The 27,987-nt window shown below is 44.3% G+C and overlaps 1 protein-coding gene across 1 annotated transcript in view; it reads right to left on the bottom strand.

The window, feature by feature from the left end:
* CSMD1 (CUB and Sushi multiple domains 1) overlaps nucleotides 1–27,987 on the bottom strand; it is a 1,951,187-nt gene that overhangs the window by 1,589,834 nt on the left and 333,366 nt on the right. Inside the window, exon 2 of the mRNA XM_045086171.1 lies at nucleotides 360–576. Coding sequence (XP_044942106.1) covers nucleotides 360–576 — 217 coding nt within the window. The remainder of the gene's footprint in view (nucleotides 1–359; nucleotides 577–27,987) is intronic.

Below are 27,987 nucleotides of genomic sequence, written 5' to 3'. Positions count from 1 at the left end.
GAGTGTGCTCTCTGACAGTGCAGAAGCTCCTTCTGCTGTTCTCCGGGTCGTCCCCATCCGTCCTCTCTGTGACTTCTCTCTCCCATCCGCAGTTGCTTAAAAACAATGGTGTATTGTAACTTGCCTGGAATTACCTTGACAACAGCGTTTACAGATCTGTGACCATTTGACATCTATAAATGAAGGCAATGACTGCTTTCAATAACAAGTTCTCAAGTATTAAAAAAGTGTGCACAAAAGTCTACTTTTTATTGTAACTAACATTTTCTGATAATTAAACTCAGGTCATTCCAACTGACTTCCAGAACCTAAGTCCCGCAGGGCTGCCTGACGTGTGATATAAAGAGGCAGTACTTTACCTCACTTTCAAATTCCCTTGTTGGAGCTGGCCGTCGTACACCGATAAAATATCAAAATCTTCTTCAAGGGCGAAGGTGTGGAAGGACAGTTGTATCCGATTGCGTTCTCCTGTGATAATGATCCAGGTGCAGTTCGCGTAGTTTGGATAGCCGTGCGGAAACCCTGGGCTCTCGATGGTGCCGTTGGGACCCTGGACTAAACCGCCGCAGTTCTGACCTGAAAAAGAAGGCACACAAGAAAACAGCATATTATTTTGGCCTATCTTTACTCTGTGACTTTTTTTTCTTCATTTCCAATCATTTGGCTAGTTTTTATAAAAGACTTAGTTTGTGACCTTTTGTGCACAAATGGGGGATGATGAATTGCGAAAGTGTTCTCCAGTGCCAAAAGGTGGGGGGGGGGGGGCAAGGCAAAAAGTTAAATACACACATTTAAGAACTCGTATTAGAAATTTGAGAAAAAAGTTTTCTGTAATTTTCAAGTACGCCTTCATGGATACCAAACTGCCACATTCGTGAAGCAAATTTGGTGTCAATGATCTGCTACAACATCATGTTGAAGCCAGAAAACTCTGCCTTTAAGTTCCTTGCTCAGAGAAACGACACTGACAAATCCACAAACCACGCTAAACACACACACACAAGCACACGCACACTCACACACGCGTGCACACACAAGCTATCATATGACCGCAACCTGAAGCAACGTAAACCATCAGCAAAAACCACACTCCGTGTTCAATCTATTCCTGCCTACACTGGCAAAGTCCTAAAAGCAAAGAATGAACATCACTGCTGAAATCTACCCAGTTTGAAAGAAAAGGCGTAAAATGAGAGAATTTAAATTATGCAGAAATGAAGGAGCAACCCATTAGAATAAGGGACATCCCCTCATCCGTGTCTTCCTTTCTCCTGGCCAGGATTCAGCAGTTGTCAGAGGAGGGGGACTGATATCCTTGCGATGGATGCCATTAAAGAAAGGCTCAGAGTCAGGCTTGCCTAAGCAGGATGCAGGGTATCCCACACTCGGTTCCCCTTTCTTATTTGAACTTCCCTCAGATAGGCTGAATTAGGATTGCTCTTACTGTTCAAGATGGACCTTTGTGATATTACGATTTATAATAAGATGTATAAGAAGAAGTAGATTTTGGTCTTTGTCCCCTTTGGCACAGAGCTCCTAAAACCTTTGGCATTTCCTAAGGAATGTAAGAAAAAAAAAAAAAAGGTCTTGTGTCATGTTAATGAGACGACTTTTGGAAAGCCTGGAAGGTTGGGGGCCAGTTGCAAGGGGAAACAACCAAGTGATTCGAGGGTTTGGAACGTTCAGTCCCATCACCCTGACCTCCCAGAAAGGGACAGGTGCTGGAGGCTAGATCAACCGCCAATGGCCAGTGATGCCTGTTAACGGACCATACCTATATAACGAAGTCTTCATCAAATCACAAAAAGAAGATCACAGGGTTTGTAAATTGTAGCCCCAAGATTCAATGGACAAGGACTTGTGGCGAAAGGACAGTGTCTGGCAGATTAGGGACAGCCGCTTGCCTGCCCGTCCGCTGCGTTCCTATTACCAGATAGACCCCAGGACCCTTCCCTTCCGGACCTCCCCAGGACCTCTCCGGCCTGACAACCCTCCTCCTTCAACCGCCTGCTTGTGCTCCTCTTTCTGCTCCTGTTTCTCCCACCTCCTCTCTTCTCTCCTTCCCACATCTAGCGTAGGAAACTTTAGGGACATGCCCTGTTCTGTCACTTCTCATCGTGAGCCTTCCACGGCGATGTGTGGGTCAACCAGCCAGAAAGAATGTCAGGACAGCCCGGCCCTTTGAACTGCCCTGGCGAACACATTTCCATCACCGTAACGTCGAATCTCCCCATCCTGGGAGGAAACAAAGTAACTCGGACCAAATCCTTCCAGCTGTGCTCCGCCTGGTGTTGGTGAGTAAGAGGGCTCTGAAAACTGCCTGCGGGCTCGCATCCTTCTCCGTCTGGACCTTTCCCATCAACATGCTTAAATGTATTTAAATATTTTGACAGAAAGAATATAGGAGAGTTTGGGAGGGACCGGGGCACACTCAGATTATTGTATGTAGTGTAAATACCTGAATACAAATATTATCTCGGCGTTTACTGTTGAACCGCAAACAGGAGATTATTTGCGACTACATTTTTACATGTTAAAAAAATACAGGAGTAGCTCTCTGGGAGTCAAGTCTTTCCCAGGAATATTATCAAATGCTGGTGGGAGTTTGCTAAACCTTAATAAAAAAAGATTTAATGAAAGGGATTTATGAGTTTAAAACCAAAGAACTAATAAGAAGCCCATTTTCCACTAAATTTAAATCTAACAATAACACTGTAACAAGTAGATATTAAAGCTGTGGGGTTTTGAAAGGTCTTTAAGGAAAATAGCTTTTCTGGTTTATCTAGCAATTCTTGCTTCACAGTAAATCAAAAAGTGAAGACTTGATTATAAATTGGAGGAAAGAAAAATAAATTCAAGAGAAAAAGTGTCAGCTGGAAGGTAGCTACTATTATAGACCCATCACGCTGAACCAGATTATCAGGTATTAAGATTTTCCCCATGGAAGAACATTTAGGTTGTAGTGGGTCGCAATTAGTACCGCGCATTTTGAAGAATGAGTCACATTTGATCAACAGATAAATTTTCCACAGGCCCTGGCAAAAACTTTGGGAACTGCTCAAAAGTTCAAGTAACTCTCCACTTCGGCTGCACATTCTAAACAATGTAGGGGCTTTTCAGGTCAATTCTAATGTGGGTGTCTGGACCGAGAACATCCGGGACAGCCCTGAAGAACAGAACTGGAGATCTGGTCCTACTGGAGACCCCATCTGATTAGGAAGCTGTAATAAGCCGAACAGTGTTTAATTGGGACAAACCTGGAAACACAGGCAATGGCACAGAGTTGAAAGCCCCAAAACAAATTCATGGAGGGGACTCTAGATTTTTAGCAAAGGTGCACTGCACTGCAAAAAGCATGGTATTTTCAGTAGATAGTCCTGGGGCAACTGGACATCCAAATGGGAAAAATAAGCCTCGATCCCCCCTTACGACGCACACAAACATCAAATCCTATTGAATTGCAGACCTAAATGTGAACTGTAAGACAGTCCCAGTGCCAAAAGAAAACAACATAAAAAACCTTCTTAACTGTGGGGTAAGCGAAGACTTCTCAAAGAGAACACAAAAAGTAAGACTCCTAAAAGGAAAGAATGAAAAAGAAACAGAAACACGGGGATGTTGGTATTCAACAAATGGCTTGCTCATAATACAATAAACAAGCTTCAGAAATCAATAAGAAAAAGGTAATAGAATAGAAAAATAAGGATTAGAGGCAGCTGGGGATTCAGAATCAGAGTAGGGTTTTGCCAAAACTGGAAGGAGACGAATGGATCATAAAATGGAACTCCTTTGGCAGCCCTGACTGCTTTCTCACCTGGGCCAGTGCTGATCCGAAAGGCAGAGGAAGCACCATTTTGTGGTGCAGGAAAAAAAAAAAAAAAAAAAAAAGAAAAGAAATCCTGATTTCACCGGTCTTTCTTTGTAGGAACAACGACGCCATGCTGCTTCACATCAAGCACCTTTTGGTCCCACTAGGGAATTGTGAACTTGCCAGCCAGTTACTCACTGTCTCCTGTCCCATTAAATCATCTCGACTCTTAAGAACAACACCACACAGCGCACGTTTATTTGTCTAAGCATCAGGACTACGGTGGTATTGACTAGAGCTCCTGAGAGTAATTAAAAATCTCTACTAATGTTGCCTGGAAGGACGTCTCCTTAATAACGATTACCGTAAAGCTGTGGACCTCAGCATCATCATGAGCTGATTGGGGTTCATGCTTCCTAACACACTCACCATATGCAATGGCTGACACCACCTATAATTAAACTAAAATTACTCTGCAAGCGGTTACTTCCAGGATGTAAAGTGATTATGATTAATGAATGCAAATAACTTAGAGATGACGTCCCTCACTGGTACCAGAATTTGCTTCAGGTATCTCGGTAAGGTATGTCTGAAAGAAGGATTGCTCTAAGAGCAAAAAGTTCTTTTGGTTGAATAAAATAAAATAAAAAATAGATGAATGTATGCAGATGACACACGGCATCTGCATGCATCCAGAATTTACGTAAGTTACATATAGAGTAAGGGTCTGGCCTGTGGCCCCACTACTGGCAAATCCGAAGGTTGGGGTTCCTCCTTAAACGTTCCCAGCAAGGAGTTTTGTCTGTCTCCCCTATACGATTTTCCCCTCTGGGTTCTTACACTGTAATGGGCACTTGCCCGCTACAGAAAACTCTCAAATATTTCAAAAATGTTTCCTTTTTATACAGCTTAAATCTATGCTTCTCAATTTAAATGCAGACCTTAAAAATAGCTTAACATAAGCAGATTATTTTAACTGGAAAAAACTTGATGGACACATCTTCAAATACTGTAAACATAATCTCACATTAATATGTTGCTCAATGGGCATCAGTTGTGAGTACTTTTTTTAAGTTTTATTTCCTAAGGGCACTGAAGTAATCTGCAGATAAGTTTAATCTTTTAGTGAATCATGTTGTTCTTTTCAAGACTGAAAACTCAATTATGGCAGAAGAAAATGCCTAATGGTCTTCTTTCTTCAGGTACTGCTGTTGGAAGTTACCTTAACATCAAACGTCAGTGTCAATGGGAGAAAAGGAATTCGTGTGTCCACGCACATGGACGGCACCCCTAACTTCGACGCACATCTCGCAGAAACACACAGAACCGAATCCAGACCCAAGCTGTTAGGTGCTAAAGTTCAAATTTGCAGTTCAAGCCCAGTCAGAGCATTGCAATACATGCCTGAATTCGAAGGGATTGGTGTCTAATAATGTGACATATTGGTTATATCTCAATGAAGCCAGGAAAACAAAAGAACCTGGTATCTAAATCCACCAGCAGTTAAATTACACCTTATGAAATACTCCGCTCATTCTGAAGTAATCAGCAAAATATATCAGGGACCCACACAGAGTTAATTTAGTATAGATTTCTGCTCAATTTAGAGATCCTCAGCACCACGGCGTCCAACGCAGAGGATTACCAGCAGGCGTTTTAATTCGCTCTCAGACTTTTGGAGCGAGGCACTGTTTTCAAACTACGTTTTCACACAGAACCTCGGTTGGCCAGACAGCAGTCCCACAGCATGGCGGGCACAGACAGGGAAACGCGGATCGAGCTGGGGAGCCTTTCCAAGTTTCTCAGCAATGACGGAGGGCTTTCTGACACCAGACACTCGTGTTGGTGCCACCACGTCCCAAAACCACAGCTGTCCCACCGGAGATGAGCACCGTGCCGGAGGCAGACGTCCCTGAGCTGGAACAGCCATGGAACCACAGTGCGTGGCTCCGACCGCACAACACAACCGGGATGAAACAGACCTTCAGAGACTCTGGCTTCCGCTCCTCTCTGAAACCGACCCAGGCCCCTATGAAGCAGCGTTTAAAACTACAGAAATCACTCACGGCCCACGCCCGAGGGGAACTACTGCCACCACTCCTGGACACTTCTCTTGCCTCGCCTGGTATCACGGAGCGCTGTGTTGCCCGATCGCGTGTTGAGGACGGCCAACTTGCCAGCCTGTTGGATGCACACGAGCCGGTCAGAACTGGATCCAGGACGTGTCTTGCTTCGTTTGCTTGCTCCTTGATGCTGCCCTTGATTCTGAGAGGGTCCCAAAGAGCACCCCTGCCTCAAGAAGACCCCTGGAAAAACCGAGTGCCGGTGAGGGCAGAGCCAACGTGTGTTCAGCAAGGGTGTCCCCATGGATGCGACACATGTCCTGGCCGAACCTGGGTGTCTCGTGCGGTGCGACAGTTTCCTACCTGGGAAGCACTCAGCTGAGAACATGGCACCTTGCCCTTGCTGTTTTTGAGGTGAAGTGACCTCTCCGCTCTGAAGGGTCACCACACTGGGGTCTGCACCCCTCCACCACTCTTGCTGCCCAATTTGTGTCCCAACTTAGCACGCACTTTGAATTTCCTAAAAGAAAGTATTTGCTGGGATGATTGATCTGTGAGGCATCCTGGTCGGCCGCACGCGTCTGACGAACGAGTGTGTGCACAAACGAAAGCCTTCCTCATTCCACAGCTGCTCGCACCGTTGTTTTCCTCAATTCTGGGCCTGACGACCCATTCTTAGGAAGTAACAGATGGAATTCTTGCAAAGCTCGGGTGCCAAGAACTCGGCGTGTACTATCTCATTTAATTCTGGCACAGCCTCTCAGACGGGAGCTAGCCCGCCTTCTGGGCTGCTAGCTGTTACATTTAACTGCACAAAGAGTTATGATAATATAATGCCCTTGGTATGTAAAACCCCATTCTGAGACCAAATAGTTTCTGTCCGGGGTCTTTTGACTTCCATGATTCAGCTCACTGACTCCGGGGAGATATGATCTGTGTTGTTCATTAGTGAAAGTAGCCATACAGGGAAAGGGTACCCCATGCTGAAATCTACCAACACCGACACCGGTCACGTGACAATGACCACAGGGGCTGCCAAAAAAGTAATCCGGAGGTGAGGAGATTTGGCAACTACATAATTATATTTCAACTCCGTGGTCTGGTATCATTCCAAGGAACAAATAAATTGGTACGTAAACACAGAAAATGAGCGGAAGCTCTATGAACATAACAACTAAACCTCAGTAAAGACAGACATAAGAGAATAAACAAGTTTATATCCTGTTGCAACAAGCGCCGATTACCACAGTGATTTGTTTGGAAAACCATGCAAATTGGGAAAAAATTTTAAACATATTTATTATACCCAGCAGCCACCTCCATTCATCCCTCTAGCCTCTCTGCGAAAGCAACAATTTACGTTTGTCCCATCTTATGCACATTTCCATGCAAGGGAAATTTTACTTCTGTGAGACCAGATTTTGGATCTCCAAAGCCTCTCTGCTTTTGGCATTTTTATGGAAAGACAACATTGCACATCTGTAGGTTTGCTATAAGACTAAAAATTGCCTCTTCTTCTTGCTGTAACAAGGTAGTAACTCCAAAGTTAAAAAAAGAAATAGTTCACTATAATCTCCATTTGAATTTTTCATTGTCTTTAATGACTAAGGAGTATGACATATTTTGATGTGATCCGGCGTTTCAAGTATCAGGAGCCCTCAAATGTCAGTGATGGAAGTGGAGGTTTCCCTGATCAGAGAAGTACTTTTGGAAGCAGTAAACAAATCAAATATGCATTAAACTCTGCATTATCTTCTACAGTTTCATCGATTAGTTCAGGGTCTGCATTATTTGGAAAATGATTAATTGCACAGAGATCACGACTTAAAATGCCCTTCCTAGGACTTTGATTAAGGTGTTTCAAAATTAAGGTGTTCAGGCATCTTCTAGGAACAGCATGTCCTGAAGGAAGGTTTAAAAGCATTACTTCTCAGTGTACCAGGAGGAGCTGCATATTGCCTGCTGGAGCTGAGAGCCTTAGGGTCCTTGATTTAGTTTTAATCCCAAACACTTATGGGAGATTACTCACAGTGTGAGCAAAGGAAAAAAAAAAAAGTAGAAAAGCCGGAGGCTCATGAGCCTGAGATGGGGCCAAGGAATCAGTTCATCTTTAAAACCTCCACAGCCCGATAACACAGCTATGCAGGTAGCTCTTCGAGGACATATAAACCATGGATGCCTAATCTCTACTGCTTATCAGAGATGAAGGGGTTTTTCCCTGGGCTGTGTTAATATAAGGAGTATGATCTTTCTTCATTCCAGTAGAGTTTCTCGTCATAACCACATGCAGGTTTTGTCTGCTTACTTTATTTCCCTTCCTAGAACACACCACACTTGTCCGCACCTCAGGGCCTTTGCACATGCTTATCCATCTGACCCAAATGCTCATCCCCCAGATCTTCCCATTTCTGACATCTCTTCATGCTGGCTAAGGGCAGATACTCATCTTGATCAACAACCCCCCACATCACTGCTCCTTCATTCTGCTTATTTCCTTATTGTGTTCATCATTTTGTGAGCATATCCTGTCTCCTGGTTTACTCATTAATTACCTGTCTTTGTAATTAATATGTAACCCTTTCAAGAGTGAAGACACTGCCTGCCTTGATCATATCCCCATTGTAGAATAGTGCCTGAATTCATATTCAACAAATGAAGTATGTGGAAAAGTTGGGTATGTGAGTGAGAGGCAGTGAAAATGGTGGCATAAATTTCATCTATACACACACTCAGGTAGACAAAATCTGTAAAAACACAATGTTGCAGTACTAGAAGGAACTTCAACTGTTGACTCCAGCCAGGGGACAGATTGCTCAGAGCATTCGGATTTCAGTATTGCTGTTTGTGTCCCAAGAAGAGAGGCCCTGTAATCTCCTGTTTCCCAGCCTGATTGCTGAGAGCTCCTTACACTAATTTAAATATCCGCTGCTTTATTGGAAGCTAAATGTTTCCTGTGCAACCCTCGTCATAATGGGTAGCTCTGCCTTTTCCTTCTCAACAAGGGTCATAATTCAGGACAAGACAAAGCTGCAGTGAGTCAGACCTAGATCTGCACAGATATGATGTCTATGTTGGCTCCGGAGCTCCTGCACCCAGGGGAGGTAACGGTAGCTCATTCCAGGACTGCCAAGATTTCACCAACTGAGAACTTGTTACCTTAATGTAATAAAGTCATTCAATGTCTACCCACGCTGCACAGACGAATCAAAAGAACTTCGTGCATCCCATAGGCCCAAAATAGCATGGGTCTTTGGGTCAAACAAAACAAAGCTATGACGGACTTCCAGTATGGAGCACTGGGGCTTGGAGCAAGTCACTGGATCAATATGAGCCTCAGTTTCTAGATGGGAAATGAGGGTGATTTTGCGAGGTTCTTGTAGTGATTTCTAGAAGGTGCCTTCGGGGGCACCCATGCTTGCTTGGCGCCTTGCCAATACGGTCCCTCAGTGCCTGCGACGGTACTTGAAATACCAAGATTGCGATTGCCAAATTATTTGACTTTAGAGATTTTGAATGATGAAGCTGGTTATATCACTAAACAAGCCAAATTAACACAAAACAAACAAGCAAATGCAGCCCCTCTACTGTGGTCCCCAGATCCCACAAAGGCACTCTTCAAATAGATGACGTTTTGCCTAAAACAGGTTCCCATCTACATCCGAGTCTTTCTTTCAGAAACTTCAAAGCTATCTTTCCAAACTGCCAGTTATTCTGAAGCCCATTCTACTTTTCTCACAGAAACAAACCATACTCATCAATTAAGATAAGTCTTTCTCTCCATAGCCTGTGCAATTAACATTCTTAATTGGATGTCAGATATTTCTTTATCTTTTAATGGAATATCCAGTAATGAAACACATCATTATGGATAACTAGGATTGAACTGCTCCCCAAATTTGAAAGAATGTTATTTCATACTCCTGCTTTAATACATGAGAAGTCAAAAGAAGCATAAATCAGATTCTCAAGGTAGTGGTGGCAGATCAATGTAGGGAAATAAGTTTCCCTTAAATACAGCATTAAAAATCTGAGCTGTTAATTGGTATAGTTTAATCACGATGCTGTACAATTTAGCGTTCCCTGTTAAAAAAGGTAAAATAAAACCACCAGCTGACTCCTTCCCTGGGTGCTCCAAGTTTCTACCAGAAATAGACTTCCCTAGCCTCTGCGTGAACTCTTTCCATGCATGTGGAGGCTCACTTCCCTTGGGTTCCCTATTTCTTCATTGCTGAACAGCAGAGAATGATTTCCAGATCATCCAGAGATATTTTAAAATTCTAAAAGTGTGATCTTTCTTAATGTTGAGTGAATTTTTCTCCAAAGAGAATCTAAAATGTTCAAAAGTCATGCTAAGGTGGGGCGCTTGGGTGGCTCAGTGGGTTAAAGCCTCTGCCTTCAGCTCAGGTCATGATCTCAGGGTCCTGGGATCGAGTCCCGCATCGGGCTCTCTGCTCAGCAGGGAGCCTGCTTCCTCCTCTCTCTCTGCCTGCCTCTCTGCCTGCTTGTGATCTCTTTCTGTCAGATAAATAAATAAAATCTTTAAAAAAAAAGTCGTGCTAAGGGACACCTGGGCCAGTGAAGCATCTGCCTTTGGCTCAGGTGATGATCTCAGGGTCCTGGGATCGAGTCCTGAGCCGGGCTCCTTGCTCAGTGGGGAGCCTGCTTCTCCTCATGCCTGTACTCCTCCTGCTTATGCTCTCCTGCTCGCTCTCTCTCTGCTAAATAAATAAATAAAATCTTTAAAAAAAAATGGTCATGCTAAAACCCCACTGGTTCAAGATGCTCTATGAAGAATACAGCCAATGAAGTTTCTCTTGGTAGGAGGCAGGTAAGGACATTAATGGACGAGGTCCATGCTACTGGGGAAGCTTTTCAGATTTAGAGTCCGGAAGCATGGCACATCATGAGCAGCTCTTTCTTATGCTCATCAGAATTAGCAGATAAACTGTAAAAATGAAAAACAAATATGTGATTTTCTCTGCTCTCTAATACTACACAGAATGAGTGGCTAGGATGACAAGACGGAATCTTAAGGGTTAGTTTATAGATTTAATATAAAAGAATTGGTCTCCAAAAAGTTGCACTTAAATTTGTTACCTTTTTGTAAAAAAGGAATTTGTATGTATTTGTCCCTTTAGGCAGATAGACCACGGAGCCCTATAAGACTCCTGAGATGTCGCAGGTCTCAACTTAATGCCACTATTGCTCCCATTCCCTCATGATTCTGCCACCCAGATTCTCAGTGGGTTCCGGGAGGGTCTTGGTCACCCCCTGGCCCACAGTGGCGCCTTGGCCATTAGTCCTGTGACAGAACATACATTGGAGGAGCACAGAACAGTGAGATTCTCGCTCTGTGTCTCTTGTCTCTCATTCACGCGCATACGGTGAACCTTCCGTCCCTGCCGCTCCGTGAAATGACGCTGAGCTTTGTATGTGGATTAAAGTCTGCCTGGATGAAAATGAAATTTTCGCACAGTGGCTGTGCACCAGAAAACCTGACGTGTTCATTATTTACAGGGCTGACTTTGCACGCGACCATGTTTCATCTTTTAGCAGATTTTTACATTTACAACTGTGTTTTTACCCAGAGTCTTTGAGATTTCAGCTAGTGAATCTGTGGGGCAAGGGGTTCTCTGATAAACCCCGGTTATGATGGCAGAGAGACATCCCGACGCTCACGCTCCAGCCTCTGTGCTCTGCCGGGGCTGTGGCCCAGCTGCTTGCCAAGAGCCTCTCATCTGATAAGCACACATTTTAGGGACGGCCGGGAAGGATGCGTGTCTACTGTGGTAACAACATCAAAGTGTAAAGAATTTGTTTCCATCTATACCTTAGATCGATTTTAGGAGTTTCTCGGTACTGATGCTTAGTCCCTCAGAACCAGGAAATATCGATCCCATTAGAGTAGACCGTGACTTGGCCCTAGACCTCTCTTATGGGCTGTAACTGCTGTATCTGGCAATGATTTGAAAGCAGTGGGTCATTATGGATTACCCATCACTCGTATACCCGATCTTTGCCTAAAGACGTACGTGCCCTCGGCCGGAAGCCATGTGAGGGCAGGTACATTCATCCCAGACTGCTGCCCCGGCTTGTGCGGTGCCCAGCACAGATTCGACATGCTGCAGACAGGAACAGAGAAACCAGGCTGACCACTGTATCTGGTAAAGGATATTAGTACTACAGCATTAGTAGTAGAGTATTACTACTACAACAGTACTGAATACTTGCTATATGGCAAGAACTTTCCACATATTGCCTCATCCTCTCAGGGATCTTGATAGACAGACATGGTCAGTCCGTTTTTTACTGACGGGGAAACTAAAGAGGTAAGGGCTTTGTCCAAAGCCTCACGCGCGCTCACACCCCCCCCCCACACACACACGCACGCACGCACACGTGTGCAGAAACAGGGGGGTAAAAGGCGCCTGGGTGGCTCAGTGGGTTGGGTATCTGCCTTCAGCTCAGGTCATGATCTCGGGGTCCTGGGATCCAGCCCCGCATCGGGCTCTCTGCTCAGCGGGGAGCCTGCTTCCTCCTCTGCCACTCCCCCAGCTTGTGTTCCCTCTCTCGCTCTCTCTGTCAAATATATAAATAAATCTTTTTAAAAAAATGAAAAGAAAGAGGAGGAGGTGAACCAAGTTGTTTTATTTCAACACCTGTGCTCATTCTGTCATGCCACAATTTAGAAATTTATTTATTTATTAGAAATTTGTTTATTTATTGTTTCTAAATTAATTTAGAAATTTAGATAGATACTATCTCTTCCTCTATTCTCTAAAAAGGATGAGTCTTACAAACCGTACGGCAGAAGCAAAGGACAGTTCCTAAATCCTAAGAATCTCTTGTGAGGAGCCCGGTAATTATGTAAATTGAAAAAGAAACAAAAAACCGAGTTTGTGTGTCTGAGCTGAAGGCTGGATTCCGCCTATTAGTCTCTATTTATAGGTGGGCTATTTGAGAAAGCCCAAACTATTTCCAGTTACAGTCCTATTCCTTCAATAAGTCTCCTGGCCCAAAGCTAGAATATGAATTACTACATAGGAACGGGTCTAGGATTGCAGGAGTAGTTTTGGGTGTGGGGCTGGGGGCACGAGCGGCCGGCGCCCAGGCTGCGCACGGTGCAGCTCGGGGTGCTACTCACACAGGCCACCGGCTGAGCCGCTGGCGGGCGGCGTCCACGCAGCACCCGACTGGCTTCGGGACCGCTCCCGGCCCAGCCGAAGCCGCGGGGGCGCGGGGGCGCGGGGGCGCGGGGGCGCGGGGGCGCGGGGGCGCACGGACGAGACAGAGCCGCTGCCTGCGCCGCTCGGGGAGCACGAGAGGGCGCGACGCTGCCTTGAGGGCCTTGCTGCGGTCCCGGGTCCCTCCCGGCCCGTCTCCACCCGGGCGCGTCTAACCTGCTCCCGCGCTGCGTGCAAAGCGCAAAGCCCCGGCTTCTGCCCCTCATTCCGCCTTGGCTTGGCGACGGTTTGGAGCGACCATGCATGTGCTGACACCCGGGCGCGGTTCGGATTCCCAGGACGAGCTGCTCTGGCCGAAGAGAATTACCTTTCGCAGCCGGGGCCTTGAGTCGGAAGGACAGACGGTCCAGAGTACACCGCGTGTACTTTGGTTTTACCGACCTCTAACCAGAACTTCAAGGGCACAAAAGTCCCCCCACCCCACCCCGCTTTTAAATGCAGTTTCTCAGTTACACCTAGATTCTAATCCTTCCTGCTAGTCTACCTTCCCGGCTTTGTTTTAGTTATTTGTTTGTTGATTATTTTTTTTAAGTTGCCTCCATACCTGGTGTGGAGCCCAGTGTGGGGCTTGAACTCACGGCCCTGAGATCAAGACCTGAGCAGAGATCGAGAGACAGAGATCAAGAGTCAGACACTTAACTGAGCCACCCAGGCACCCCCCCGCCCCAAGGTTTTAGATCAAAAAGAAGATTGGGGGAAAATAGCTTTTCTCCTCCACAAAGAATATTAACAGAAGAGTGGCTCTGTTTTTCAGCAATTTATAATTTAATTTGCTTTAACTATTTAAATGAGACAGAAGGTAATAGTCATGACTTAATATTTACAACAGAAGGAAAACGGACATAGAGATCAGGGGCCGGCTCCGAGCTTGACCGCGCTCAGCGCTTGGCACGGTAGACGCAGACATTCGCTCCACTGGGGGTCTCAGGGACCAGCAGGCGATGCTAAGTCAGCGGCCCAGGCTGAGCCGTGGGCGTTGCTTTCAGCCATGGAAAGTGAGGACGCGCAGACTGGCACGCGTAGCATGGCACGTGTGCAAACTCACCAATGTCACACGGCGGGCGTGGAGCAGTGGGAAGGCTAGTAAGTGATAAAAAGTGTTTAATCACCAAGACTTTGCTGTCGAAATGCGTGAAGGGGATCGGAAGGTACCTCCCGTTATGAGGGACACGAGTCTGGGAGATGTCAGGTACGGCCTGGCCACGGTAGGTAATGCCAGTTTATTTTTTTTCTTTTGTCTTCCCCACGGAGCTTCGTTATAATAATTTGTAGAAAATAAAACTTTGAACAGATAGAAGTGGATCAGAAAAGAAAGAATGAAGTTTGGTGGTTTCTCAACTCGGAGTCATACTCCACATTCACACTTAAGCACTGAACGTCGCCTGGTTCTCAGGTCCTCAGTCCCCTGCGGCAAAACGCGGCCCACGTGAGTGACGGCCTGGCAGGAGTCTTGCCCACCTCCCGGGAACATGTGCGCTGTCTCCCTCTCCGCCGGGTGTAGGGTGGCATCCGCCCTTCCTATCTCAATCGGACTCCTGAACCCAACTTCTGGTAGAATGAAACACACATTACCGGCCCCCCAGATCTGGGAAGGTGGGTGTTTACTCCAGGGAGCTGTTTCAAGTCACTGAACAAAACAGAGATTTTGAGATGAAACAATCCTATTTTAGCAGGGCTGCAGCCCACAAACCAGGCTCACAGATTGTGCCGCAGGTCCCAGGACTATCAGACCCGCGGGAGGACTCTCATTGCATTCTCTGGCCCAGTCACTGACCTAGAGAAGAGGCTGACCTCCGTTTCCTCTGAGACCTACAGCGACTGCACAGAGTCGGGGGAGCCTGAATCATCAACCCTTTAACGCCATCTTCCAGTCAAACTATAAGACAGGAGATGAGAAGGGCAGGGGACGAGGTGATATTCTATTCCCTTTCCTAAGGAACACAGACATTACATTCACTGCAGACTAACAAAGAACCACGAACGTCGCTGGAGCTTCATTTCGCAGCCTCATGTATCTGGAGAACAGGCAGTCGGAGAGTTCTTGAAAGTCCAGCTTGCTGTGGGTAAAGTGCTTCTGAAGCCAACTTCCGAGACTCCCTTTCTGGTTTTTAGTCTGCTCTGCTTTGGGCCAAAGTGGGCATGGCCGTAGAGTAGGACAAGCTGAGAGGGGCCACGTCTGTCAGCCCCCCGGGACAGAATGACAGTGGCCCACTGGCCAAGAACAGAACCTCCCCAGATTTAGTCCCGCAGAAGCTGCTGTCACAGGGACTTGCTCAGGAGAGACAGTGCTCCTTGTCTGTTCTCTCACCACAGATTCAGGCTATTTAGCAAAATTTTCAAAGTAGACTCTCTGGTGATAACACCAGGTGATGGTTTTAGAGACTGAGTAAATGACTTTTCTCATCTCTGAAAATCTGACAAAGGTAAAGGATGATTTGAACCATGAGCCCCCAAGCCATGGAAGAAAGGTGACAATCACTAATGCACTAGGAAATTAAAACTTTCACTCCCAGTTAACTCTTAAGTAGATGGTGGTTATTTTTCATGCAGCCGTAGAAACGCATGGAATGTACGATCTTTTTCCCATTATTGAAAATTCCATCCTTGCTATTTAATTCGCAATAGTAACGTGTCTGCTTCTGTATGGGTGCCGGTAATGTTATTTCCTTCTCTAGGAAAGTTCTGAAATCTGAGTTTTAAATGAAGCAAGGACTTATAGGCAACAAACATTCCAAAATCGATTTTAGAAACCTCTGATCATGATTGCTTCTATTTGTTTCAAAATAGAAACTTTTCTTTGTGATTTATGACATGCATTAAAATAGCCCTAGATAACAGCTCAGCGCTGTCAAGTCAACGGCGGGGGTTCCTGATCTCAGTAAGATTCTCGGGTAGCTCAGTTGCCCGCGGCTGAAAATAATCATGACACAAATGGCAAGAAAGAAACATCGGAAGCAAATCTATTTTCAAACACATTTCTCTGGAACTCCAAAGCATACTCAATATCGTTTTGAATTTGAATTGAGGCATTTGCAAATAACCGGTCTTTATCAAGAGTCGCACTTTTAGGGTCCTGAGAAAGACTTACATGTGTCATATTGTTATTCGTGAAAAAATAGTTCAATAGCCCCTTTTCTCCAAAGTGTATCATTAAGACCATTTTAGGATTGAGCTGGGTTCATGTGCTCATGGTCAGGGCTCTGATACCTACGGGTGGAGGTTGGCTCTATACATGACTTGACTCCAGTCCTCTGAGTTTGAAAACAACTTCCGTAAGTCTCACAACGAGCCTCAGAGACAGTTTTCTCTCCCTTTGTCATCTGGGGCCAATTTAACATCACACTTCGCATTGTGGTGCATTTTCCGTTTGCCTGTTGCACTGTCTGTCGCCCCATCTTTAAACCCTTGTTCTGGGCTGGTCTGGATCTAGCTCTTCCTATGTATCCAAAATCTTTCTTGAGAATTCAGTTCAGACAGTAGCTCAGGCAGGTCTCAAATACAGAGGCCTATGGGAAGGATACAAGTGATTGTGACACATGTTTTCCTTCCAGGTGAGGTAACCTCGGGAGGGTACTATCCCTGGTCTCTCTCTCCCCACCCCTTTCATGCACTCTGATTCAGGAGAGGTAGAGTAAATGATTTGCTTTCTGAGTTTGGAAGGGGAACATGGAAGTTCGGAACATGGCTCCTACTCTCTCCCACTGTTAGGCAATGTGCCATCTTCTGTAATCTTTTAGAGATAGGGATTCTACTCTCAAAGGCATGGATGGGGTTTAATGCATGGAGTTTAATGGGGGAAAGAGAGAAAGGATGTCATTTTTCCAAAATTTCATATTGGGAGGACCAAGTGCCTGTAAGTATCAAGTAAACTGTCTAACATTAACTTGATTTGTAATAAGGCTTTCTGATGTTCGCTGATTCCCCTCAGCCTCAAATCTTTGCCTTATTTCCCAATTTATTCATAACTGAGGAAAGAATGAAGGTCATCTATTGGGCTCCTTAGGCAAATCAAGAGACAACTTTGGAAAGTAGACTCTGGCTGGCCGAACTGGAACTCTCTCTCTAGGACAGCACATAATTATTCCTTAAAAATGAGGATAATCAAGACTTGACACACAGACATACCTCCGATATAGTCTAGTGTGCAAACCTTCACGCAGCTTATCCATCAGAGGAGATGTATAGATTCCTTCCTATAAATAATTCTAAGGAACTTTGTCTAAGGCTCAGTTTTGATTCTTTTGACATTATCAAAATGTATTCTCTTAAATACAGACAACTACCTTTTTCAAGAACTTGTTTTGCTTTCTCCAGAAAGTTTGTTATTTGTAATTACCATGGGAGAGAATCAGCTTTCATGTTAATATTCTGGCTGATGTCAGTTCCCAACCCACCGCCTGTCCCCAGCCCACCTCTGAGGTTTTGAAAGTGGCCTCCAGGAAACAGGGTAATGCAAAAGGAAGGCAAGTGAATGTTCCAAAATAATTGTCTATATAGAATAGAAATGTGACTGGAGACATGAATCCTAGCTTATTTTTTATATCTAATTGAAGTAAAATCCTTGGGGATCAGAATTTTTAAAAGAAACTCAAGTTATAATATATGCTTCAACTAATATTTTATAAGGAAATCAATAGTTGAAGTAAATAAGTTGTTTGCCAAGCAGCTTCTAGGTACATAAATTTGTTCTATTTGCTATAGAAAATATGATATGTAATCACCTTAACAATTTAGTTGAAATGTCAAGGTAATATAAAAACCGATTGGGGCACAAAGAGATATTAAATGGGAATACCATTATTTTAAATTTTTATTTTTTTTAAGATTTTTTAAAATTTATTTGACAGACAGAGATGACAAGTAGGCAGAGAAGCAGAGAGAGGAGAAAACACGTTCCCCGCCAAGCAAAGAGCCCAATGCAGGGCTCGATCCCAGGACCCTGGGATCATGGCCTGACCTAAAGGCAGAGGCTTTAACCCACTGAGCCACCCAGGCGCCCCAGGAATACCATTTTAATCAGAAAAGCAAAACAGCTGCTCATAATTGTGGAAAAATTAAGACTGGTATATAAAAATTAATTCCCGAAAGGCTGTCAACAATAAAAGTATGAATTCGAGTTCAACTAACTCATTTTTCAGCAATGGGAAAATGTGCTTTCCATCATTCATCAAAAACACATGGTCTGTAAGTAGCTTCCATGTTCTAGTCACTTGAGTTCAATCAGGAAAGACGAAGATCCATGCCCTTCGGCCCTCTGTATTTCGGTGCAGAGTTAGACAATAAACAAGGGCCAGACTAAGTACACTGAGAAGTGTTATGGAAGAAAAACATATGACGGATAAGTGGGGAAAGGGGGTTGCCATTGGGAGTGAGATTTAAATTAGGTTTCAAAGGGATGTGACCTTGAGCAAAGAAGGAAGCGGAGGGCAGCTTCGCGAGGGCGTCTTCAGAGAGCAGAGGAGGCTGCAGGGGCCACAAGCAGGCCGCACCGAGATGGGATACAAGGGCATGCCGATTATGTTGATCTGAAAATCATCAAGACGGAGACTCAGGAAGAAACTTTGAACTTTCCCCACAACTATCTAAAAAGAATTTGGATAGAAGACCTGTACTAGGAGGAGAGATACTACCGTATATTCCTTTTTTTCTAAGAAACTGACCCGCATAACAGGGCAACCTTTTTTTACCAAACACGTCCTCTCACTTTCCCACTAAGGGCCTTCATCTCCTTCGTACCTCCAGATCCTTGACTCAGGATGGCACATATACCTCGTTCTGCCTCACAGTCTTTGGAATCTCATGTCTGTGGGTTTCCCAGATGTATTAGACTAAATTTAATTTTTCCATGAATCTGTCTCATGTAATTTTAATTCTTAGTCCAGCTAAAAGAATCAGGAACAGAAGAAATGTCTTCCTTCCCAACAGTGGTCAAGAAGCTGAGTGAATGGGAGCATCGGAGGTAGTGACGTCTGAGAAGTAACCTGGGGGTGGTCAAGGTCAGATCAGGTCGACTGTAGAAGGCTGCTATTAGTTTGGACTCACATTTGAATGAGACAGGGAGACACTGAAGAGCTATTTCTAGATATTACCATATTACAGATATATAACTTAAAGGACTTGACCTTAACTGATGAGTACATTTACTGATTATTTAATTAAAAACCCATTTCTCAACTATTCTGATAACTGAATTTGTTTGATTTTCAGTGCCACATTCAACTTGCAAATATAACTGTTATAGAGAATTAGTTGACTTATTATAAACAGATCAACAACGGTATCTAATAAATTAAAATTTAAAGTATACTGATAGTCCCTAATCATTGAACACATTGAAGAAATTCTGTGTGTTTGTCTTATTCTTTGTGTGTTGTTACTTGAAGGACTGACATAATGCACTCATTTTTATTTTGCCTAACATATAACTCAAAGGCAGAAAACAGTGAGCGTTTCGCAAAAACATTTTTTTTTTAAAGATTTTATTTATTTATTTGACAGAGAGAGATCACAAGCAGGCAGAGAGGCAGGCAGAGAGAGAGAGGAGGAAGCAGGCTCCCCGCTGAGCAGAGAGCCCGATGCGGGACTCGATCCCAGGACCCTGAGATCATGACCTGAGCCGAAGGCAGCGGCTTAACCCACTGAGCAACCCAGGCGCCCACGCAAAAACATTTTAAGGTAAGTGACCAACCAAAGCCACTTGAGGCAAAATATTACGACTGAAGTAAACAGTAGAGCGCCAAAAGTCTGGGAAGAAAAGATGGAGAGAAATTCTTTGGGGAAACTCAGAACATTCTAAAGCACTGTGTACAGTGGGGAATTGAGAGAATCACATACATGCTCGGAGGAGGCTAAATTCTCAGAAAAGGCAAGAGAAATCCTACTCTTTCACATCTGCTTGATTGCAGGATTCAATGAAAGCAAGAAGAAATGGCTAAGGGCAAAAGGACATGGGTGCTATTTGTAAAGTGCTGGGGAAAAACAAACAAACTTGGCACAAAGTATTCTATTTTCAGCAAAACTTCCCTTTAGAAATGTAAAAATGAAGACATTCATGAATAAACAAACACTGAGAGAATGTGTTGTCAGCACACCTGCCCTAGGAGAGAAATGCCAGTGGGGGGCCTTGAGGCCAAAATAAAAGGAAACAGTAGCTCAGACTTGTGCAGTGTAATAAATAACCCCAATAAATGCAAATAGTAAATATTATAGTCACCATTATTCTATTTTTGGTGAACTTCTTTCTTTTTCTACATGATTTAAAAGACAAATGCATAAAACAGTAACTATAAATCTATGTTAACAGGCACACAATGTATAAAGATATAATTTGTAACAATATTAACATCAAGGGAGGATTCAGAACTGTATAAGAGGAGAATGAATATTTTATGCCGTTGAAGCTAAGTTAGCATCAATTCAAACTGGATAGTTATAATTTTAGGGGGTTAATTGTAATCTCTATAGTTATCACCAAGGAAATTACTGAAAAATATACACAGATGAAAATGAGAGAAAAATCAAAATGGAACACTTCAAAGAAGAGGCAGTGGTGGAAGAAATGAGAAATAAAAAAAGTTTAAGACATTTAGAAAACACGTAGCGAATGTTAAAAGGGAGCCCTCCCACATTAGTGATTATTTTACATGTAAATGGACTAGCCTTCACATTCAAAAAAGAAGGGATTGAAAAAATACATTTAAAAAATTATTCAATTATATGCTCTCTATAAGAGACTCACTTTATATCCAAAGACACAACTAAGTTCATACTAAAAAAATGGAAAAAAGATACAGCATTCAAATAGGAGCCAGAGACATTTTAACTTTAAATTTTTCTCAGATTCTTTCAAAAATAGGAAAGGAAGGAGAATTTCCAATTCTTTCTATGAGATCAATATGACCTTAATGCCAACACACAAAGAAAAAACTAGAGACTCTGTTATCACTTATGAACATAGACAAAAATTCTCCAACACAGTACTACCAAGCTGAACCCAACAGAATATTAATATAAGCACACATCATTACCAAATAGGATTTATCCCAAGGATGCAAATATAATATACTATATTAGTAGAAAAATATGAAAAATACATAACACCTCATCAGTTTCTCATAGCAAACAAACAAATAAACAAAAAGAAGCATTTAATAGAGTTCAACATTTTTTTCATGGTGGAAATACCCAAACAACAGAAAGTAGAGGGGTACTTCCTCAACTAAAATCTGAAGTAGCATTATACACAGTGGTGGGATAAAAAGAGGAAGAGGAAAGATTTCCCCTGAGATCAGGAGCAAGATAAGGATGTCTACTTTCACCACTGTTATTCAACATTATATTCAAAGCTCCAGCCAAAGAAAATATGAAAATAAATAAAAAAATCCAATGAAAAAGGAAGAAGTACAACTATCTCTTTTTGCAAATGACATGGTCTTGCATATCAGAAATCCCAAAGAATTTACACACACACACACACAATGACTAGAATTAATAAACAAATTCATCAAATTTGCAGGAGATAAGATCGACACAGAAAAGTTCATTATGTTTCTATACACCAGCAAATAGTAATCTAAAAAAAGAAATTACAGAAATGTTCCTATTGACAATAGCCTCAGAAAGAATAAAATACCTAGTATTAAAATTTAACCAAGGAGGCGAAAGCCTTATACACTGAAAACTACAAGAAATTGCTGAAATATATTAAAGACCTAGAGAAATGGAAATCAGCCCGTGCTCATGCACCGACATAGTTCATGTTGTTATGATGGCAAAGCTACCCAAAGTGATCAATGAATTCAGTGAGATACCTATAAAAATTCCCACCATCTCTTTTGCAAAAATGGAAAATTTAAGCTTGAAATCTATATATGGGGTTCAAAGAGGCCCCAAAGAGCTAAAGCAATATCAAAAAAGGACAAAACACAGTAGCCAAAAGGTAGAAACAGCCTACATTTTCATCAGCGAATGGACAGACAACATCTGATAGAAACCTGATTGAAGATGATTCAGCCATAAAGATGAATGAAGCAGGGGATACGTACCCCAGGGATGAACGGCAGAAACACTATGCTAAGTGAGGAAAGTTGGATACGAAAGGTCATATAATGTGTGATTTCACATGTAAGAAATACCCAGAACAGCCATATCCACAAACAGAGGAAGCAGACGGGCAGCGACCAAGGTTTGAGTCACAAGTCAGGGGAGCAAGGAGTACCTGCTTAGGGGGTATGGAACTTCCTTTTCGGGAGATCGTTTTCAGACTTAAAGGCGATGTCCGCACAACACTGTAAATATACGAAATGCTACCTTTTTATTCACCTTAAAATAGTCCATTTTGTATTTTGTAAATTTCTCTTGAATAAAAATGTTTCAAAAACAAGGGCGTCTGGTGGCTCAGTCACTTAAGTGTCTGCCTTCGGCTCAGGTCATGAGACTGGTGTCCGGGGATCGAGCCCCAGGTCAAGCCCTCTGCTCAGCCAGGAGTCTGCTTCTCCCTCTGCTCCCCCTTCCCGCTCTCTCGCTCACCTTTCCCTGAAATAGACAAATAAAAACTTCAAAAAGAAGTTTTAAGAACAATATGATCCCCCATATTAATAGGCTAAAAAATACAAAATACATAAATAATAAAAATCACATCAATCAATGCAAAAAAAAAAGCATTTTATATAATTCAACACACACTCATGATAAAACCACTCTGAAAACTAGGAATCAAGGGGAGCTTCCCCAAATTGATAAAGAGCGTCTACAAAAAAGAAAGAAAAAAAAAGTATAATTACATGGTGAAAGACCTTTCTCCTGAGACTGGGAAAAAGACTTCTCTCCACTCTCACCACTTACCCAACATACTGCTGGGAGTTCTCCACCCGTGCAACAGGGCAAGAAAATGAAATAAAATTATACAGGTCAGAAAGGAAGAAATAAAACTGTCTCGGTTTACAGATGACATGGTTGTCTATGTAGAAAATCCCAAGGACTCTATGAAGAAATTTCTAGAACTAACAGTATGATTTAAAACCATTTCAAAATAATTAAATGCAAATCTAAGAGAACACATAAGACTTACACGTTGAAAACCATAAAACATTGGTGAAATGATGATGGGAATCTCAATAAATGGAGAGCCACACTGCTGGGAGACATAATATAGCAAAAATATCAATTCTTTAAAAATTGATACCCAGGTTTCATGAAATTCCTTCAAAATTCTTGGTCTTTCTACATTGATAGACAAGAATATTCTAAAATTTAAATGGAAAGGCAAGTAGAATGGTTAGATTGATTTTTTTTTAAAAGATTTTATTTATTTGTCAGAGACAGAGGGAGAGAGAGCGAGCGAGCACAGGCAGACAGAGAGGCAGGCAGAGGCAGAGGGAGAAGCAGGCTCTCTGCCGAGCAAGGAGCCTGATGTGGGACTCGATCCCAGGACCCTGGGATCATGACCTGAGCCGAAGGCAGCTGCTTAACCAACTGAGCCACCCAGGCATCCCTAGATTGATTTTTTAAAAAGGGAAATGGAGGAACAAGTGTAGCCAAGTTCAAGACTTACCACTACATGAGTCACTAAAATCAGGACTGTGTGGTTTTGGCAGAGTCACAGACACATGGATAAGTAAACAGAAAAAGAACCCAGAAATAGGCTCACAAAGACATGCCTAGCGGGTTTTTCACGAAGGTAGAAAAGCGATTCAATAAAGGAAGGATAGATAGCCTTTTCACAAGCAGACATTCCTGGGCTTAAAATGAACACAGACCTGAGTCCTATACCGTGTATCAAAATTAATGCAATATAAATCATGAACTTAAACGCAAAGCGTAAAGGTATAAAAACCTTTTGGAAAAAAAATGGGAAGAAATCTTCAGGATCTACACCCAGGCAAAGAGTTTTAGACTTGATGTAAAAGTCACATTCCACAAAAAGAAGTGGTCAATTGTACTTCACCAAAATTTAAAAAAAAAAAAAAAAAAAAAAAAAGGTTTGCTCTGCGAGTGAGTCCTGCTGACAATAAAAAGACAAGCTACAGGCTGGCTGAAAGGGTTTGCAAAATACACCTCTGAGGACAGAGTCATTATCTGGAATATGCAAAGAGCCCGTTAAAGCTCATCTGTAAAAAACAATCCAAGTATACAAGGCAAAGGAGAGACATTCCCTGAAGAAGACAGACACGTGGCAAAGAAGCCCAGGGAAAGGTGTTCAACGTCCTCAGCCATCGGAGAAACGCAAATTCACTACATCCTTGTCAGAATGTCTACGTTAAAACGAAACAAACCGGTGATCTCGTCCAGTACTGGCTGCGATGTGGGGAAAACGGGTCACTCAGATGTCGCTGGTGGGGCCCCTGGGTGGCTCAGTCAGGTGCGCGCCCGACTCTGGGTTTCTGCTCAGGTCCCCATTTCCTGTGGTGGGGTCGAGCCCTGGGTGGGCCTCTGTGTTCAGCTTGGAGTCTACTCAGATTCTCTCCCCCCCCCCCCAAATAAATAAGTTAATAATAAAATCTTGAAAAAGTGTTGTTGGCAGAATATAAAATGATACAGCCACTCTGGAAAACCACTCACAGTTTTTGCAAAAAAAAAAATTAGACCTGCAGCAGCCATGCAACCTAGTAGCTGTCCTCCTGGGCATGTGCCCCGAGAGAGAAAGACAGGTTCAGTGTAAATAAGGCTGCAGTAAACACCGAGACAGGGATACGTGAAGTCCACCAAGTGTCCACGCACGGACGCACGGATAAAGATGTGTACAGGTACATACATGTGCGCGCGCACACACACACACACTGCAATAGCACACAGCCACAAAAAAGAATAAGATTTTGCCAGTTTCAACAACTCGTATGGACCTATGGAGTATTATGCTAAGTGAAATAAGTCAAACAAAGAAAGAAAAACACCATATGATTTCACTTACAGGAGGACTTTAAAAATAAACAAACAAACAGAAAGCTGCATCAGACCGATAAGCAGCACACACTGATGGCTGAGAGACGGGGGCGGGGCAGCTGGGCAAAGACGGGGGAGGGGTGCGGGAGACACAGGCCTCCAGTTACGCAATGAGTAAGTCACGGAAATAAAAGGTATTGTACAGGGAACGGAGTCAATCATAGTGTAAAAAAAGTTCATAAAAAATAAATTAATGAAATACATGAGTAAAACTAAAATAAATAAAATAAAAATAAATTAATAATAAATGTTTCTGCAAAAAGCTGCACATGAATGTTCATAGCAACCTTATTTACAAGACACAAAAGCTGAAACAACCCAGATGCTCTTCCACGAGTGAATGGATACATGAATCTGGGGACATCCTGCCCAGGGAGCCCCACTCAGCCACAGAAAGGTACAGGCTACTGGCTCACGGGCGTAACAACATGCGTGAATCTGAGAGCTACGCTGAGGGCAAAGACGCAATCCCGAGGCTACATGCTCTATGATTCAGTGCATACACCATCCTAGAGATAACAAAATGACGGAAAAGGAGGGTAGATGAGTAGTTGCCCTGGGTTAGGTGGAGGTGGGATCAGGAAGAACACAAATCCGTCTGGAACACGACCTTTGTGGGGATAGGAATGACCTCTGTCCTGCCCATATTAGTGTCAGTCCCCTGGTCGTGAAGTGCACTGGGCCTTTCAAAGATGTTACCCCTGAGGAAACTGAGTTCTGTATGAGTTTCCAGAATCACGTGTGAGTCCAAAATTATCTGAAAATAAAATAGCTCATTAGAATAGAGAACGCCAACTAAGATAAATACCTTTCTTTTAAGAACATTAAATCTCGATTACCCTAAATCCAAAAGAAGGGTTAGAATTTTGACTGTCAGTAATGGGTAATACAAGTTGTCTAAGTCCCCTGTTAGCACGGAGATAAGAAAGTGTGCGTATACATATTCACAGTCGATGTTTTCTAATCCGATTACATTAACCAACAGAACTTTTAATGGCTATATGAATCTGTAGTGTTATTACAATCTAATCGACATTATTTTGCTCCGTCAGGAGAGTTCACATTTGGTGGACAGATCCATCACCCGCATACGCAGGTCAAATAAATAAATGTGTTTACATTTTATATTAAAAGAGAAATTTGGGGCTGGAGACACGCTACACACAAATTAAACTTCCTGACTTCAAATGTATTGGGATGAAATGTGTAAATTGCAAAGGAAATGAAATCCCTCAAATAAATCCACACAGTTTCTAATAACTTGGCATGCGCTCAGAGTTACACTGGAACGGTTTTTTGATAATTAATAGCAAGTTTAATAAATATCCCTACTTTGTAGACAAATAAGGGGTTTCTAAAAATAACCAGAGCCCTGAATTACTCAGAGGAAATGAGAAAAGGCACTGCGGACCATTTTTAGGAACACGCATTGTTCCTGAAATTGCTGAGGAAAAGGATTAGGTTTTACAAAAAAGACCACACTGACACACTTTTATCTTAATAAGGTTAATTTCTTTTTTCCCGTTTAATTTTTTCCAATTTATTTTTTCCAGCGAAGCCCGCGGTTCCCACAGCCTGGGGCCTTCCCCTGGTGCGAAGCCCGTCTGTGTTCCCCGCGCACCTTTGCGGGTGTCCCCGGCGGGTGTCCCCGGCGGGTGTCCCCGGCGATGCGGACGGAAGGACGTTATTCACGCGCCCAGCGACGTCCCACTGAGCCGCCGCCGCTCCTCACACCATGTTCTTCGGCTCCCCGCGAGCAGCCCGTGCGGCGGGCCATCCACGTGCAGGACAGTCGCACGCGGCCTTGCGCTTCCGCTGATTGCCCCGCACGCGCCCCTTCGGCGTCATTACGCCCAGGGAGCCTGGGCCCAGCCTGGCCCGGGGCCGCCCGCCCACGCGCCAGCTCCCGCACCGTCCGGCCCGGGGGACACTCGTCGCGCCGCGGAGACGCGGGCGAGCGCGTCCATCCCCACGCGCGCGGGCCGAAAAGAGGCACAAAGGGGCAACGAAAATGCAGGGACTCGAGGAATTCTACTCAATACTCTTTCCTGTTCCATGTGGACCTTTCCTGTTTGGGGTTTGTTTGCGGAGCGACGTCCGCTTCCGCGGCACCGACTGAGACCGCTGTGCGCGGGGAGGCGGGTCGGCGGCCCCAGCCGCGCTCCGGGGGCGCGACGCGGCGGGCTGGGGAGCAGGGGCACGCGCGGCTCTGCGCGTCCAGCGGCCGACGCCGAACCGAGCTCGGGGACGCTGGCCCGCCTGGGAGGCAGGTCTGACCCTGATCCCACCCGCTGTCTGGTCTCTCCCGCCGCGCTCTCTTTACACGATAACAGAAGGCCAGAGCCAGGAGGCACGTTCGACCCCCTGAATACAGCCCTTTATTTATTTATTTGGGGGGAGGGGGTGGAGACCATCAGTTTTTCTTTCGAGCAGGTGACAACACCCCACTGTGGGTTCAATTTGCGTTTCCCCGAGGGCTACCCGTGTCCAGCATCTCTGCTTGCGCGCGTCTTCTGTCCGCGTGTTCGCGCGGGGCCCACCGCGCTGAGCCTCGTGGAGGAGGCCCGGGACGCCAGCAGAGCACGAGTATCCGCCTCCACAGGTTCGGGTCCCCTCTCGGAGGGCAGCTCCGCAGGCCGCTGAGCGCCGTTGCACGGCCGGGCTGAGGGCTGGCAGCAGAGCGACCCCCAGGATCCTGACTCGCGCCCTTCAGAACCTCACGGAAACCGGCTGGGGCTCTGCCTGGGGTCGCCCAGCGAGCAGCACCTGCTGCTCCCTGCTGGGATCGGGGTCCGCGGCTCCAGCAGAGCCCGATCCGGGGCAAGCGATGCCCGTGGAAGGTTCTAGCAAACCCAGGTCCTGAGGTCAGGAAATCGCCTGCCCTGGGCGAGGGAGCCTTCGGGAAGGATTTCACCGGATCCCGGGAGGTTCT

The sequence above is a fragment of the Mustela putorius genome, unplaced genomic scaffold (assembly GCF_011764305.1).
Source record: "Mustela putorius furo isolate JIRA1106 unplaced genomic scaffold, ASM1176430v1.1 tig00000905_pilon_pilon_pilon, whole genome shotgun sequence".
NCBI lineage: Eukaryota > Metazoa > Chordata > Mammalia > Carnivora > Mustelidae > Mustela > Mustela putorius.
Note: the sequence above shows the minus strand (reverse complement) of the source record. Positions and strands in the feature narration are given on the sequence as shown.